At 41.1% G+C, this 18,541-nt stretch overlaps 1 protein-coding gene across 6 annotated transcripts in view; it reads left to right on the forward strand.

The window, feature by feature from the left end:
- Positions 1-7,393, forward strand: part of EFEMP1 (EGF-like fibulin extracellular matrix protein 1) — a 47,134-nt gene extending 39,741 nt beyond the window's left edge. For 4 of the 6 annotated variants that reach the window (XM_009977423.2, XM_086631142.1, XM_086631140.1 and 1 more), the window contains 5 exons: positions 1,726-1,845; positions 3,257-3,376; positions 4,919-5,042; positions 5,170-5,365; positions 7,235-7,393. In XM_009977423.2, the coding sequence (XP_009975725.2) occupies positions 1,726-1,845; positions 3,257-3,376; positions 4,919-5,042; positions 5,170-5,365; positions 7,235-7,393 (719 nt within the window). The remainder of the gene's footprint in view (positions 1-1,725; positions 1,846-3,256; positions 3,377-4,918; positions 5,043-5,169; positions 5,366-7,234) is intronic. The other 2 variants (XM_086631143.1, XM_086631144.1) reach the window with 1 other exon arrangement.
- Positions 7,394-18,541: the final 11,148 nt, after the last annotated feature.

Genomic DNA, 18,541 nt, shown 5'->3' on the forward strand with positions numbered 1-18,541 from the left:
TAGAATAATAATAAAAAGGTAGCTGTCTGCTGAAGTGCAGAGAGAATGGCCATTAAAAAAATCAAGATACTGGTGATGGAGATTGTCAGAAGTTCTTTATGGCTGAAATTTAGTAAAGATAAAATCTATTTTTTTTTAATATATACACACACCACAATCTGAGGTTCCAGCTTCTACCATTAGTTCCAGTCATTACCATATCTTATCAAGTACCATGGCACACTGCATAGCACTGAAGTGAGAGAGGAATTTCTTGTTTTTCACCAAACAATAGGATTAAAAAAATTGCACAAGGACACAACGTAACCATGTGACAAGTTGTTACTTGTTTGACCCTTTCCATGGCTCAACCACAAGGTGTATTCCTTCAGTTACACTCACAAACCCATATGACAGCTCCAAGTTTGCTAGATGCTTCATCAAAAAGCCCCTTCTCTGGCTTGCTGCTCTTCCAGCCTCAGACATCATACTCCCACCAGGAAAGGTGAAATAAATCTCAGGAAGAAAATTTGTAAATGAATGGTTGCTGCATCAAGACAGACTTTCACATCTGCAACAGTCATCTGGCAGAAGTGACACTTGACAGCTGTACCGATTACATTTGTGTTACAACTTTTGCATATATTGAAAGTAGGTCACTATTTCTTGGAAGGAAAAACAGAATTTTGGTTTGGCTAGCTTATTTATTCCTTCTAGTAGCATTGTCATGATGTACATTCTTTGCACTATTGCCAGAAATTAATGAAAAGGAAGAAGAAAAACCTTTGTCATCAGTTTCCCCTATTACTATTCATTTTCAGGATGACGAGGTTCATCATGTATAAAATTAATATCCTCCTCATTGGTTTGGTTTTTGTGAATGCCTAATCTTAGTCATCTTCATCAGCTTTCAGTTGTACCTGTAAACGGCTGAGCATTGCTGACCTTTATAAGCATTTGCAAAAGCCATGAACTCCATGATTTTTCCAAATGCAGCTCTACTAAGGGTTATATCTGATAAACACAAATTGAATGGCAAACGTGCAGGAAAGGAATACAAGGAAAGACAGACTAAAATCTACAGAGGGAATGACAGAGGAGCAGCAGTTAGTCAACAGTCTATGAAAAAAAGCATTACAGATTCCAGAGGTGATTACAGTTTTATAAACGTCCCTTTAAAAATTGCTTCTCTTCTCATACCACGGTGTTCTCATGTATGTTCTTAGGATGGGCACATCATAGAAAAAATCTAGGACAGAAACATACCTTCCCCCAATACAGTCTAGGCCTTACAGCATTGCAAAACTCCACTGGCCTCAAAGGCTCATGTTATAATTGTAATGGAATTTAAAAGAACAAATTTTAAGAGTAATAAATAGCTCAAATAAATCTTAACCACTGCATGTTGAGAGGTCTTATCAGTATGTGTTCCTTATATCAATTATTTATAGAGACTTGGCATTTCATACCTGAAAAAAAAGACGCTGGAATGTGGGGTTTAATAGCCACACTAAACATTTTTGGAAGAATTCATCACACATTAGAATAACTCTCATTCCTGGAAAAATACGCTTTTTCTGCATGGAATGTAAAGCATAGACCTGACATTGTTCCAGTGACTGCAGGTCTATATTGAGGGATTCAACTAAGCTTCTGCTAAGCAATAGACCCAGACTAAGGACTAATCCACTTAATCAGCCTAATTACCCACTACACAAGATAAAGATCGGTAATTTTTCCTTTCAGACATAAATGAATGTGATGCCAATAACCCGTGTGCACAACAGTGTTACAATATACTGGGTTCTTTCATCTGTCAGTGTAATCCAGGATTTGAGTTAAGCAGTGACAGAATCAACTGTGAAGGTAAGCAATTTTTTGTGTCTTGGATGAGAGGGTTTTTTTTTTTTTTTTTTACTTATTTTCCCAGAAGACTTTCTGTGAACTACGGGATATAATTCTAGTGGGCCCAACACTGTGGGTGCAATTGGTAGCCAAAACCCTTAAGACACTTATTCTGTTGCAAATGTGGTTGCAAATACACACCTTAGTAGCTGCGTTCAGGTACACGTGAATATGGGGCACTCTAAGAGTGCAAAACAGGACAGACATGACTACAGTTCAGATCACAGCTGGGAAGAATAAAGCTTCTGAATGCTTATTTCACAAAATTGTGTGTGGTCTAATGCTGATGACCATTAAATGAATTGGAAAGGAATGCAAACCAAAAACAAGTGCAATTTTGTGTGTTGTTAGGCTCCTCTGAAAAGAAAACCTCAAATTTTTGATTTTAAGGAGCCGACAACTGTGCTTTTGAGGGGCTTTCAAGCCTGTGTATACAAACAGCATGCCTCCTGATGATTATACAATCAACACTTCATTTCCTCTGCCAGAGCCTCCACAGGGGTCCCCTAATCTCCTTTTGGACACACGATGATCTCACCCTTAAAGCCCATATCCTTTCTACCAGCCTTTGAGCCAAAGAGGTCTTTTTGGTTTACCACTGCCCTCCTAAACAAGCCAGCAGAGCTATTACAGATGCTCCCTCTCCAAGTTTTTAAGCTAATCCTGCTTGCAAGTGAACAGAACAGGGAGCAGCAAGTATGCAGCCTCCCAGGACACCCCTGAGAAAAATCAAAAACCCAGCTCAAACCTCAGAGGTAGTAGAAGGAAGCTACGCTGTTTTCCAAGCCATTCCCTAGGTTTTTTTGATAGGTTTGATTTCATTTCCAGTTAACAGCATATACTGTTAAATTCTGTTTCACACTACACTTCTCTAGCAAGGGACTGGTGGTTACACAAGGATAAAAAAAGCAAGAGAATGGTATACACTAAATATTATTTGAAGACAAAAAGAGGCCGTACCCTCTTTTCCAAAGACCTACTCCATTAGAGGAACGCACAAATGCAAATAAATTTTTTTGCCTTACCAACTAATCTCGGATCTGTGTTTTTTGTGAAAGTAATCACATTTTGGAATGTTAAAAGTATAAATTCTTTCAAGAGTTATTTTCCCAAACCTGTTCTGAAGTCTAATTTAGCTTTTGCTTCCTCAAATCCAAAATTATCCTTTTGAAATATTACTGATAATACAGAAGTCAAAGTAGCCCTTCTGTTTGCAGCTTTGAGACCTTCAGCAGTATATTTCATTTTTTTGATAACTTTTTTAGACAGATTTTTTTTTCCCGGTTAGAACCAGCATTTAACTACTATATTTAGTTCTGTGACAAGGTAGATGTTAAACCCCAGTAACTTTAAGCTCTTTTGCTCTCTGCAGACACTGATGAGTGCAGAACCTCAAGTTATATCTGTCAGTACCAGTGTGTCAACGAACCAGGAAAATTCTCATGTGTCTGCCCTGAAGGGTACCAGGTAGTAGGAGGCAGAACATGTCAAGGTGAGTGCCCTCATCTTAGTCTCCAACCCACATCGTTAACACCATTTCAAGCAAGACTAAGAGTGCTTGTTATCTGAATGCTTATATTTCATGGCAGCATTGCCATTATGTTAGCAAAAGGCATGTTGATAAAGCATTTTTTGATTAATTGCATATCTTATAATAATTATTTGAATCCTTCAGCTCAAACTCTAAGTCCTTCAGATACCTAGAGCAAAATTTCAGTTTTCCAACCCTCAGGCTTAACCTTTTCTTAGATGTCTAAGTAGTGAGTCTAAGTTTCAGAGATAAATATCTCAAAAAAAATCAGGCCATTTTTTACTGACACTGAACATGGCTTTATATCATGTTGCATTTGATAGAGGTTCCTAAATCCAGTCACAGTGGAAATGAAAGATATGTTTTCTCTGATAACAGGAGAAGAAAATGCAAGACTTGAGCAGCTTAGATAATTTGTGTTTAGAAAATAAACATTCTGGTCAGGTGCCACCAAATGCCAGACTTTTAAAGCTTGTGGGTTTTCCTCACTGGTGCTAAATGTCTCTGCATCTTTGAGATTATTGCAGAACAACATATTAAGTGCAAGAACTATTGCTTGTGTAATCCAGAACCCAGTTTAACAGTCCTTATTTTTAGAAATAAATAGGTGTGCTCATTATTGGCAGAAGGGATGAGGAAATAACTAGCATTTTTCTGGAAAAATCAGATTAATTTCTTTCCCTTTTTAAGAACATCAGCTGATACTGAACATTGTGGGGTAGTTAGTTCGACCATCTACAAATCTGTTTGTGCCTTCTGAGAGATGACATTTGAACAAACCCTTTCTGTGACTGTGTTAATTTCGGGAGAGCATATAGACACACAGCACTGGGGTTCTGGCACTGACGGGGTATCAGACCATTAGTGCAGTGCCAGTGTGACAGTCCCCACCCCAGTCAGGGTTATCCTCCCCAGCAAAAACGGAGGCTCTGCTTTGTACAATAAACCCATTTTCATTATTCCTTTCAGAGCTATTTTAGTTAAAACATAGCCATTAACTAAGCATTTTAGTTACATCATGAACTCGGGCAATTAAAAATGAGAACTGCAAAATGCAGGAAACCACAATTCTTCCTCAAAACCTTTTTCCTCTGCCTGCAAGATACCTTCTGCTATAAAAATCATTCCTGGCTCAGTAGAAACTTTACAGTATTTCTACAGTTGTAGAAATTGTAGTATTACAATTAGAAATATTGTAGTATTTCTACAGAAATGCAGTTCTACAGTATTTCTGATCATTAATATAGGATTAATGTGTATCTTTGGTCAACTAAAAAATGTTCAGACTTAATTAACACTCAGTAAACAAATTTATTCCTTTTCTGCATAGAGAAATGCTTTATAGGCAGGCCCCAGAAAAGCAGGTGAAGAACACAGAACCCGGTTGGGTTTCAACAGACAAGCAGGTGGCTTTTTTTTTTTCAGTTGTTATTCTGAAGACTTCGTTTTTGTAGCAAACTCGTTTCCATCTGCTTTGACACTGTCCCTTTTCCTTCCTCCTAGACATAAATGAATGTGAGACTACTAATGAATGCAGAGAGGATGAAATTTGCTGGAATTACCACGGAGGATTTCGTTGTTACCCAAGAAATCCTTGTCAAGAGCCCTACGTCCTTACATCTGAGAAGTAAGAGAAAAATCAGTCTTTTTTTTAGGATCATCCTCAACAGGCAACATGATGAACTACAACAGAAAGCAAGTACTATTTTTTTTTTTTTGCAAGTGTCACAGTTTCATCCCCTTTTGTTTTTCAGCCGCTGTGTCTGCCCCGTGTCAAACGCCATTTGCCGAGAGCTGCCTTACTCCGTGGTGTACAAATACATGAGCATCCGTTCAGACAGAACGGTGCCCTCGGATATCTTCCAGATTCAGGCCACCACTATTTACCCCAATACCATTAACACATTCCGGATCAAGTCTGGAAACGAAAATGGAGAATTTTACCTGAGAGTGAGTATTGGTGGGACTATCACCGAATCCCAAAGTTTATCAACTTTTTAATACTTCATTATTAAACATGCTTGGTTTCCAAATTCTAAAAAGCCTCTTACTTATCTACCTGAAAACTCTGAACTGAGAATCAAACTGTTTCTTTTGAATGAATACACCAGTAGTAGCGATGGTGAATATTTTAGCAATCCTGGAACACCTGTGTCTGATTCAAATGAGATCCCTCTATGCTTTTCATTCTCTGCACCAACATCTCATATAGATGTATCTAGGAGAAGATTATAGAAAGATTCCTTGTGCAATTCTGTTTATTAAATTTCCTCATTTTTACAAAAAAGTAAAGAAATAATTAATAGGTTGGGATGGGGCACTCATTTCTAGAGTGCCAAGTTCAGGCCAACTTGAAAAAAAGGTTTTATGTTGAGACATACTTAAACCTGTATTTTGCCACTATTTCAGAAAAACACAAGAGTTCCATGACTTACCATAGCAGTGTTTCCTGATGGAAAACAGAAGTGCGTTCAAGTAGATACACATGAATGGAAGTGCCTATAGCATCTGCTTTAAATTTTTTTTTTTCCAAGAAATCTATGTTTCTTGGATGTTTGTAGTATTTACAGATTCCTGGGAAATTCTTTTTGCTTCATTTGTGACTTTACACTCAGTAAAACAGAGTCAGCACAAAAAAAATTAAATCAGAAATTCAATAATTGAAAGGTTTTAATTTTTACTTTTCTTCAAATCTGAAGGTTAGGGGGGTTTGATAGTACCTCCAAGAAGTGTACTAAGGTACAGCATTGCCTATTTACACCATATTTCCCAAGATGGGAAGAAGGAACTGCTCAGCTGTATCTGATTTGTTCTGGTATAGCCTACAATCCAGTGCTTTTCCCTGGATTTATTGCACATCAAAAATCCATACCTACCCCCAAAATACAAACTGTTATTTGCTTAAAAGAAGAGCAAGATTGCATCTGCTTCAGTTTGGGCTGGACCCCAGTCTAGCCTTCACTGATGTTCTTTAGACAAACAATGCCAATCCTCTGTTGCCACCCAACAAGAAATTGCAGGCTTTAAATAAGGAAGCATGTGTTTATTCCTGCCAAGGGACTGCAGTAAACAAAGGCTTACTTAGAAGTTACTCCTATTGTTTTAGTACAACTCTGAGCTGGATCTCAGATAGAGCAGATGGATTGGATTCCTCTGTATACCCTACTCATTTGACATGGTGAGAAAATATTTGTAGTAGGTGAAGGGAGAGATGGAGTTTACCCTTTTGTTGTCATCTGTAAATTGTAAAGCTGTTAAACTAGCAGCATGCCACAGACAAGGCCTGTCAGTGTTCCCCAGCAGCATGATCCCAGACTGGGAAAAGAGCTTCGGAGTAGTACAAGGAGATGGCAATAGGCACACCAGTCGCAAAAATTCCCAATGTTTACAAGGGGAGCACGAGCCACAAGACTTAGTTTGCGTCCACTGAACAAGCTATATCACTGTTAAAGACATTAGGTCTCTTGTTTTACTTATCCTCCATATATTTTAAAAGCTGATAGATGGGGATAAAAACAAAGACCATCCTGGGATAGATTACCACTTTTCACGTCCTTTAGGAGAGGCAGCATAACCAGGAACAGATTTTGCAGTGCAGTTTATTCCTCTGAGCCTTAGTCAGGTAAAATTTTCCCTGCAGCAAAGCCAGGTGTGGGATTAGTCAAGGCCATTTAAAAACGTTAAAAGAATACTTGCATTGTGTATCTCTGTGCTGAGACAGAGCATTTTTACAGCGTAGTAACACCCAAGTACTCGTGATGCAACTAGGGAAGCGGTTTAGATTTGGCTGAATTGAACTTTTTTTCGTTGTTCTTTCAGCAAACAAGCACCGTCAGTGCAATGCTTGTGCTGGTGAAGTCACTATCGGGCCCAAGAGAACACATTGTGGATCTGGAGATGCTCACAGTCAACAGTTTGAATTACCGTACCAGCTCCGTGTTAAGGTTAACAATAATAGTGGGACCTTACGCATTTTAGTGGTTTGCAGTGACCCTTCGCTGGCACTTAAACAGCCAAAGAATATTATCTTAAAGAAAGCACTTACTATTTTATTTATAGATTTCTCTCTCTTTTTTAAAAAAATTTGTTTAGTAAGTTGATATCTTTAATCCACACATTACACCTGTAATTCAAAATTAGTAGATGTGTTCCATAGTATAACATGGGCATTGTCACTTTCTGTATAAAGATTTACATCTTTTTTTATTACCTTTCTTGGACTAGATACATACTACGCTTTTGTATGGGAACTGTATGTTCATACTATCATGTAAAACTTCACACGCCCTTCCTAGCCAAATAGGTCATGCAATTAAAAGGTGATCTTCTGTGTTGTTTTTATTTTAACTTCTAATGCAGCTACACTGACAATCTCAAAAAGAAAAATTATATTGTATGAATGATACACAGTAACGGTTATCTGATAAGCTAAGATATATTTCTTTTTAACTACTTTGTAACAAAAGATAACAGTCAATAAAATTCTATTTCTGTAGACATTGATGTGCTGTCAGTTGGTTTTTCTAATCTGGGCTGGAGGTCAGGTAACATTGCGAGAGGTGTTTTGCATTCGGTTTTTATGTGCAGGTTGTGCTTACCATGCCACGGAATAACATTCTGCTCTCTCCAAGAGAAACAGGCCATAGGAAGAAGATTTCTCCAACAATGAATGAAACTTCAAGTGGAAAAATTACCACACTGAGCACATGTGTCAGTGCTTTCTCCCGAGAACACTGTCAGTAGTTACTGGTTAGAGGGATACAGCATTTTCAGACAGAAGTTAACATGCAATTTTTCCAGAAATAATGTCATATACTAAGAATCGAGTGCACTTGCTTATTAAGTTATGTCATATTTTCAGGCACTCAGGCCTATTCCTGCTCTTTGTCTCAGATGTGTCATGTACAGTGTTCATAAAATTTATTTCTAATTCAAGAACTAACATCTTTTGTAATATGTAAAATCTTATTTCTTGTTTAAAATGTAGTCATTAATCCTTTGATGTACAAAATTTTTAATAAAGATCTCTTACCATAGTGTACCTGCTCTATTTTTGAGGTAGTTTGAGCCACATTAGAGGGCCGAATCATCAGCTACTGCAGAAGTCAGCAAAGACCCACCGAGTTCCGCAGAGTCAGAATGACCCAGAAGATCTCAGTCCATACGGTGTTAGCTCATGGAAAACTAAACACACAATTCCTTTCTACAAAGGCAAACATATTACCTACTGACTTTCAGTTTTACGGGTGTTGAAAAATATACCAACATGCACACAATGCCAGTTAGTTGCTGGTTTAGAGGAAGGAACCTCTTTACTTAAAATTCATTTTCTGCAGAAAATATTTTGACTAGTGCATACATTATACATAAAAAAATCTTCTTGTGATGCAGACCTACAGATCCATATTGAGTGGTCAGTCACGCTCAGTGACTGCTTTCAGGGGACGTGCCCAAAGAGAAGCAATGGGCATGGCTGGAGACCTGGGCACCCAGAGGTCCTGCACAGCAAGACAGCAAAAACCCCGCTCCAGAATATAACTCAGAACAAGCCACAGCTGCTGTAGTTCAGGGTGACACGTACCCCGTGCTCAGACAAATTGCAGAGCAGGACCCCATTACCCAGTATCGTCCCTTCAGGCAGTCATTTGTGGCTTTAAACAAATACTTCATCTGCCAAAAAGATCAGAGCACATGGTTGTGGCATAGGCCAGAAAATAGTGCTGGCACTGGGTTGCATTATATTTGCCTGGAGCCCCAGAGCTGTGGGATGAGACCCCAGATCACCTTCATCCCTCTCTGCAGAGAGGAGCTCACCAATACAAACCCAGCTGCTTTATAAAGGGATTTAATTGGTGTTTTCCATGGTGAAAACCCTCTGATACACAGAGTTTGGCTTGTAGGAAGCTCCTTCCTCTCCCCAGAGGGATTCCTCCCCATTCGTCATCACTACGAATCCTCTTGGTTTGAAAGGCAACTCCCCACCCCGCACAAGTACTGCACAAAGTGCCTCTGAGCTCCTCCTCACTGCACAACCTGAGGCAAACAGTGCACACCTCCACACCTCGTTCATCAACAAACATTTTCTAAGTAGTCTGTCCTCGCAAACGAGCTGTGCTGGCCCCCAAGCATCTCCTCTACCCCCTGTGTTGGCACTGTTCTCTTACACTGATTTTTAACCTCCCAAATTGTGTGATTCAGCATTGCCCATTCCCAGGAACAAATCAATTCTGTTGTTTCTAGGTTTGAAATAGGCAGTTTTCCTCACATCTGGCAGAGCTGCTCTGATAGGTGCCCAGAGGCAGCTGAAGTGGCTCTGCCTTCAACCCTGGGACTTGCAGGCACCAGGCTGGTCCCTGCAGTGAATTATGCAGCCACAAATTGTCCTCAACATGCCCAGCTGCCAGGCTCTACCCCAAGGATTTACTCTACCTTCACTCTCTGCCAATATGTACAGTGGTTTCATCACCAGCACCTTTAAGTCTTCCTTTTAAATCTCTGCTTATCTGACAATGACTCAGATTGGTTATTACATGTATAAAAAAGTAACATTTATGTATTTATCAAACGGCATGCACAGCAGAGGCAATTGCAGCCCATACATGTGCCCAAGCCACATTCAGTCTGCCCATTCCTCCACGTATCATGCTCATACACTTGGCAGAACTCATTTTATTTTCACACAAACTATCCTGCCAACTGCTCCGCTCCCAGTCTGTTTGCAGTATTCAGGTCTTTGTGAGACCACTTCTACCAGACACTAGCCAAGCCAGAGGTTATCTCACAGCCCAGGAGCACAGATCCAGGCACTTGCCGTTATATCACCACAGGTTGGTTGAGACCTAAAGGCGGTTGCTGGGTGTGGGTGCTGCTCTCCATGCACGACATCAATCACAGAGCTTTTATGGTAGCAGGGAGCTGAAATAACAGCAGCCCCTCCAAACCAAAACACGAGCAGGCAAGCAGAGCAAGCTGGGGACTACAGCAGGGCTGTGCAGAAATTGGAAGGGGATGGTTGGTATTGGATATTTGGATAAGGGTGGGATATGTGATTGAGTGCGAGTGTCCAAAAAGCCCATAATCAAAGTGAGAAGAAGATTCAGAGCCTGAACAAGAAGAGCTTTTGTACACTGCACTGTGATAGAAAACCTCCATGTTGTTAGGAGGGAAAACCCACAGGTTCATCTGATTCTCCAGGAAAGCAGGACTTCATACGTTCCTTGGAAAGATATAGGGCTGCAGCAAACATGCAACGAGAGTTTGAACAGCTACAGTTGGGTTAAAACTGACACTGAAATCCCAAGGAAGCAAAGCGTTTGCTCAGCCTTCACTATATTCTACCGGCATGACCGTTATCACTAACATGCTCCAGGAAAGATTCTCATATAAATCTCTGTCACTGTGGGACAAGAATCTAAATCAGGATCACATGCAAAGTTTAATATCTTCTCAGAAACTGAAAACAGGGAGAAACAAGGAAAAAAGAAAATAGGACTTAGAGTAAACAGAACTTAAGGAAATAGAAACTCAAGTTCATTCACTTCCCCGAGACCACCTGAACACAGTGCAGTGGGATTATTTTGTTTGGAAGGCTCACAAATGCAAGTTTATTGTTGAATCCCGTTTCCATGACTGCAAAGAGTTGCTTATGTTTTGAATGATCATCCATGTTTCTAACTTTATAACTCTCCCATTAAAATATAGAACAGCTGCTGCCCCAGTCAGCTGTTCGGCATATGGAGCCCACCAGGGACAAAGCCCACTGTTAACACAGAGAATTATTTTTAACGCCCTCACATTTCTAAACCTCACCATCATCTCAGCGAAATGGCACGTTTCCACACTTCCCAGCTGGGGGAACACCTGCGTAACGCAACACTGAGCTGTGCTGCATCTGGTACAAACCCCAGTTTTATTTCATCTGGCCAGCAGAAAAAGTTATCAGCCGCACTGAACAGAAACAGGGCAAAAAGTTAACTGTGTTTTATATCTGGGGAAAAGCAGCTGGCTAGTTAAGATGTTTATACTGCAAACATTTCTGTATATATTAGGAGGAAAGAGAGCTGTTTAATAAAATGGAGTTGGCTCATAGTTGCCAAAGCAAATTTGAAGGACAGTACAACAGCTTTTGTCACTTTTGCATGGGAAAAAACAGTCTGATTTCATATTGATATAGATTATGTACACTGAACAAGTAATTTTTTTTAAAGTGATCTCAAAATTAACTCTTTTTAAAGCTTTCCATTCGTTGTGCATACTTGCTTAGCAGAAAAAGCTGCAAATGTTGTGTCACACCAATATGACAAAGGAGTATTAAAGGCTTCTCCCGATTTATTCTCTGGCATGTCAGAAAACACCTTGATACTGGATTTGGGGCTGTGTAGCCAAGACACAGCCATGCTTCCTGCAGATCAAAACACTGGACTCCGGTAAGGACCAGGTTTTGGTTTCTTGTCACTCTGTGGGTCATGCTGTTTCTGCTTTCACTTGAGAGAGAAATTATTTTGCTTTCCGATCCAGGATCCCAACAGTCTCAGAAGGGACATCAGCACTCTGCCTCTCTGCTCCCTCCCAGAAATACATCTGGATAATTAATATTTTGTAATTTTAACATAACCACACAGTAAATACATATTCAAACAGGAGAAGCATTCCCACTAACATGCTTCAGATCAGACCTTTCAAAGTGAAAGGTGTAGCTGTCAGCTGTGCACTTCAGCAGCTCCTGCCCTGCACACACTCTGCTGCACTTCATTGCATAGCTTTAATGAACCATTCATTCATCCCCCCCCAAGAAAACATCCCCAAAAGCCTCTGCAGTTCTACAAAAATCCCCTATGCAAAGGCATGCACCATTCCCATGTGTACACCCAAGTAAGTATATAGAAAGGCTTTCAAATTTAGCAGCCTGCCAGCTGGGTTGACAAAAGTAACATATTTATGCTGTTAAACTCTGAAACCACAATCATAAAAGTTACAGACACCTCAAGGTCTAAATCCTGCCAATGCCACTCCAGAAAAACATCTGAACCTGTGACCACCTCCTCTTGAGGGTCACATTCTCTTCTTGCACTTGGAGTGTTTCTGGAGTATCTATGTGCAATGTATAGGAATGTTTTCTATACAGAATATATACAACAAACACCCAAGTGGGAAGTCAAAAGAGTGAAATTCTTGCAGGCGGCATGGAAACTAGGAAAACAAACAGATTTTGGAAGCTCAGAGAAAGGGCTGCAGAGGGGAAGCCAACATACCAAAACAGCAGGGTAAAACGCGTTATTAAAATCAATAAGTCATCCTCAGAGAAGCTAAGGTTGTATGCGAACAAGGAAAATAGAAACGTTCCTGAGATCTGGAAGGTCACACGTAAGAAACAAGGCAGGCCAAAGGAGCAGCTTGCAAACACCCCAACTAGCAAATCAAGCCCCTTCCAAGCACAGCAGGAGCAAGCTCCCAGGAGGCTGATGAGGCCAAGGAATGACCCACACATTAGGGGAACAAGCAGAAAAGTTAATGCCACAGCAGAAAACCTAAGCCAAAGTTTCTATTTGGTTCCTGGAGGAGGAACTTGGCAATACCACCATGGCAGAGCTGTTCTTACAGGCAGCATATCTAAGGACTTGCCTCAAACTAAGAAGTGGAGAGGAGAGAAAGAACAGCAAATTTTGCTAATGATATCCAGTTTTTCAGGTAAAAATGGGCATCCTCTGGAAAACAGAGCCTTTACAGTGCTGAGGAAGGTCTCCAAATGCTGAGCAAAAAATGCTAAATAAAATCAAAGGGGATAAATATAAAGTCATGCATGTGTGGGAAAGTGATCCCAGCTTTATTTGAACAGCTAAGGCCTCTGAACCGACCACCACCTCCCAGAAGGACAGTGTCCTTTCCACTCAAAGGAAACCCCAGCTCCAGAAAGCAAATCCAGCATCAGGAAAAAACTGGGGACAGAGCAGGGAATGAAACTGAATATCTACACAGTTGTGTAAATCCACTACACCTTGAACACAACATGCAGTTTGGGTCCCATCTCCAGATCCCTGCTTACAGCAGGATATTGGGAGTGTTAAAGCTCAGATCAGTCTGAAAAATAACTGCACAAATTCACAGAAAAGCCCAAGACCCATTAAATACATGTCTGCCCTGGACAGAAGCTCTTTCCCTGGCATCTGTGGGCACAGGGCAAGCACTTGCAGTTTGCCATTAGCAGCTCCAAAGCTGCTGCACACCTTTGCCTGAAGCTCTACCACCAGCACAGTCTGTTCCAACACCAAATGCCTAAAAACTGAAAAATCATACCAAAAAGAAAAATAGGTAGCCTGTACAAAGCATTTTGATGGTATGTCCATCATTTGCAGTAGTAACATCAGTCAATCCATGTGAACTGCTGGCACAGGGTTTGGCCACCAGCTGTCACACCCAGCTCAGTGGCCACAAAAGCATTAAAGCAAACTCCATGAGCAGCAAACTCTTGCAGAAAAAAATAATCAGCTTCAAGGGAGAAAAATAACTTCTGCCCAGTTTAAAGGCACTGCCTGGGGGAAGGTAGCAGCAACCAGCTCATTGCAAATAATGGCATTTCTAAGAAAGCCATTTCTGGACACACTTATTAGATGTGAACTGGCCCTTGAAGTGATTCAAAGCCTGAGGCTGAAGTTTGCATTTGCTGCTTTATCTTCCCGTAACGGACCAGGATCCAGACAATTTTACAACCCAGGGTCGGTCTAAAGGTTACCCCTCAATATTTAGTAGGTCTGCTTTGTTCCATGAGGGCTTCAAAAACTGGCAAAGGTAGGTAGGCAGCGGAAAACATGAAGCAACATGCCGAGCGCTCACTGCGCGGCCGGTGATTTCGTACTAAAAACCAAATCACGAGGATCAAAACAGTAACATGAAACTTTAATGGAGTCGGAAGATTTCTGCCTTTGCTGTGGTATGTTGAAGAGGGAAGACCTAAATTATACAGTGAATGTCTCTCAGAGCGCTAAGATTTCATGGATGATCAAGTAGTAGTTTCTTCTAGTAAATCACAAAAGGCTGCTCTTTCTTCTGGTTTCTGCAAACACAGAGCAGCTCAAGCTGACATGTGCTATGTCTTACTGCAAGCCAGACCCATGCACCACTTTCCCCACCAGCGTTGGGAAACAGACAGAAACCATAGCAAAACCTTTGCAAAAGCATCACGTTTTGAGAGCCCACTCCATCTCTAAGCAAGTTGGCCAGGGTTCAGCTTCCCACTTATCAGGAAGATGCCCCCTCTCCAACATCCCTTTTTTTCCCCCCTGGTGCTACAGTAGAGGCATTGCTGGCTGTCACAACTTCCATCATATCAGGTTGCAAGCTGCCCAGTTCCATCACAAGTAAATATTTTTCAGGAATATGTTTCCTTGCTCAGTTTCAGATTTTTTCCCCCCCATTTCTGGAAAAAAAATGGCAGAAATTAAGAGGCCACAGTGACATTCTCGTGAAGCTTCACCTTGCACTTTCCACAAAGGCTATTTGCATATAAGTAAAGAAAAGCTAGAGAGGCACAACACTCACATCATGGAAATCAAAGCTGAAAATAAAGCTCTCCTGAAAGATTATGCACACATGCACGTTACATATGCAGTGGGCATATGTAAAGAAACAAGGATCCAGCAAATACCAGCATCCCACTCAAATCCACCTGCCTGCAAGATACCACTGAATTCAATTCTTATCTGAATTCAACCCTTTCACTGCTGTGACATTGCTGCAGGGATATTTTCCATCTCTGGAGGGTAGATTATTTCTTCGCCTTTGGGCTTACCCAAATTGCACACTCGGGCATCTGGGATCACAGCTTTTGCTCTGATTGCTCTTGACCACCATCAGCCAAAATGAAAACACCATGCTTCAGGAGGCAAAAATACTCTCTAGATGTTTAGAAAGATCAGGCTGGCTTTGAAAATTAGACAATGCTTTCAAGCAGTGTAGGATATTTGGTGATGGGGGGGTGCTTTCTCACATCACAGGCCCAAAAATCCCCTTGGATCAGCTATACAACCTGGGGTATTTCAACAGCTGTCCTCAGTAGACGCTTCCTGAGGTTGCCTGGAGTCTCAAAAAGGATGTAAAATATTTGTAGTAATTCCCTGAACAAACCCAAGAGGCTTCCTCGAAGCAGAGTCCTCAGCTCTGTTGACTTGCGTTTTTAAAAGGTAATATAAATTCCACTTACACTGGTTTGTTTTGATGTTGAAAATTGGTCTCCATAGACATGGTTGAAATCATGCCCTGAAGTGCTGAGGCTGGAGCCAACAACCACACAGCCCTTCGCCAGTGCAGAGCTAAGGAGGTTTTAAAGGTGTAAATGTCATCCTGCCCATCACGACAGGACCAGGAAGGGACAGGGTGGCCCATTGCAGAGGGAAAAGCCACAGCTGTGGCCACCCAGGCACTGCGAGAAGTCTGTGGGGTTCCCCCCCATGTCGCCTCCAACCCAAAGCCCTGCAGTGTGTTCCACTGCTCACACATTTCATTCACCAAGCATAGACAAGGGGGTAAAAAGCCCCAGAGAGCCCATAGGAAGCCTAAAAATCTTTTTCTTTTAATTTTTAAAACCCCATTGGTCTGCAGAAGCTCCCTCGAAGGCTGACACGCAGCTAAGACCACAGTGGTGTTTGCCAAGCAGAAACAGCAATAAAAAGAAATAAGGGTGAGACAAACAGGGAGAATATGTGGAGAAACGACAAGCAGAGTGTTTTTTATATGGAAATTTATATCGAGGGTAACATTCCTGCCTAACACAAGCGTTTTAATACTTCCGGATGCAAGTCTCAAGCCAAAATCCAGTGAGGTCTGATGTTACGACAGTATTTAAGTTCAGGGATACTGAAAGTTTTGCAAGAGCTACAGGTTTTCTCAGCTCCAAAAACCATCCAGAAGAACAAGAAAAAAAGCTTTTAATTCTCCCCCAAACAACCCCACCGCAGTGTCCCGGCATGAAGCAATCACGAAACAGGAATGAGTCCTGAGGCACCAAACCGCCCAAGTTGATTCGAACGTTGGGATGTGCAGATCACTGCGAAACCTGCCCACCCCATCCTGATCGGGGGGAAAAAAAAGACAAAAAGAGGATGACCTATATTTGAGCAAGCATTATTTTCATTAAACTGTTGTCTTCCCCCTTCCAGCTCTAACACTGCTCCCACCACCTGCCTCCACCACCGCAAAGCCCAGCTAGAAAGCAGCCATCAAGGATTTCCCCAAAAGGCCAGCTCAGTTTCGAATAAAGTGCAGGATTGCCCTGCTGAGGGGGATACCAGGATGAGATCCAACCAGGAGACACATTCCCCAGGTCAGCAACACAGCAAGCGTGAGCTCACACGAGCGATAAACTGTTCGGAACAGCTTGTCCCGGAGACACTGCTGCTCCTCCGCTGCTGCCAAGGCCCATTTCTGCTTGGTTTACGCACGATGCCAATTCCTCCCGTATAAGATTAAGCTGCCTCGAGGCAATTTCAACTTACACATCGGATATTTTGAGCATTTTCTACGCTCTGCAGCTCAGCAGTCGGCACAACCCATGTACTGCCACTTCCCCTTTTCACCTCATGTCACCCTTGCAAAGGTGTTTGCTCCCATTTAAGTGTTCACACGCCTTTTCTGGCATTTCAAAACATCAAAGGGATAATTCAAAGAAATAATATTTCACTGAAGAGCAGAACTGAGCCATTAGAGCCATAGAGCTCAACTCAGGGCTGGCATTAACTGGAAAGCAAAATGTGTAGGACTTGTATGCTTAGATATGTCCATCATATGGAAGAATAGTTTCCTGCTTTTGAGGCTGTTCTGGGTTTATTCAATCCCATTAGTTTATTACAAGTACCAACAACATATCCTAGAAATAAATAAATGAGCTTTTAAGTCTAAAAGTTCAGCTTCAAGACTATCCTGAGTGGCTCCAAGTTAAAGAGGCAGATACCAAATGAAAAAAGTTCAATAGTCTAAAAAAAGTCTCCAAATTCCATATTTGTTTACTTATCTGACTACACACGAATAATTTCAGTCTAGCAGAGGCCTGTTCAGGTGCCAGATCTTGTTTGCAAGTCTGGTCTGTGAAAGGCAAATGTACAGCTGAACTTGGATGCTATGCAAGTATCACCCAGCTATGGGCGTTAATTTCTCCAAAAATTAGATTAAATATAAAGCCCAATGCCTGCGGTTGTTGCTGGTTACTGCTGTGAGGAAAACAGTTACTAATGCACAAGTGGTTGGGCTCAAGTTATAAATACAATTAAAATGCTGCATTTACATAGCCAGAATGGTAACTGTTCTACAGAGATGCGTTTTTCTGCATTAAATGCAATTTCTGCACCTTTCTGTATGTGCCAGCTGGACAGACAGATCTAAAGGGACACTTGTACACACAGTAACCATGACCATGGCTACTCAGCTCACAAATCGAAGTTTCACAGGTGCATCTCCAAAGCCATTGGTTAAAGCACTCACATGAAACACCCTTGTGTAACAAAGTAAGTTATAAACAGGACTATGGAAAAGCAGAGGAAGAAAGAAACTTCCTGAGGGTTTGGCATTATTCATATTAGTGATGGCTGAACTCATTTAGTCTCATTTCCAATGTAGTCAGATACTCAAATAAAACTTGAATACCATCTATTTGCCATGATCCAGAGACAACAAAGACTGGAGACCAGAAATCATGAAGATGGCAGCAGTTACACGCAGATTTTGCCGATGCAATTGGTTTGTATCAGACCAGGTCTAGGATCTGCAAGAAAGGCTGTTGTCTACCCATAACAGAGAAAAAGGTTCCTCTAAATGCAAAAACATTTAGAACAATCAGCATTGGATTGGTGGAAAGAATATATTTACAAGGAAAAAAAATTTACAAGAAAATTTTGCAACTGTGATCAATTCCTCCACGAAAAGAGTCTACCCTCAGATCTCCAGACCAGAAAGGCAGAAAATACTGGCTTTACAGCAACCAGTGAGGAACAGTTTGTGAAACGTTTGCATGTCAACCTATACTATAATTATACAGAGAATTATTTACTCACCAATATCTCCAGTGTCTTTATAATAATAAAAAATGCTACTCCTTGCATTTGTGAAGGTCTCAAATTAAGACACCTGTCGTTTTTTTTA

The sequence above is a fragment of the Tauraco erythrolophus genome, chromosome 2, assembly GCF_009769465.1.
Source record: "Tauraco erythrolophus isolate bTauEry1 chromosome 2, bTauEry1.pri, whole genome shotgun sequence".
Taxonomy (NCBI): domain Eukaryota; kingdom Metazoa; phylum Chordata; class Aves; order Musophagiformes; family Musophagidae; genus Tauraco; species Tauraco erythrolophus.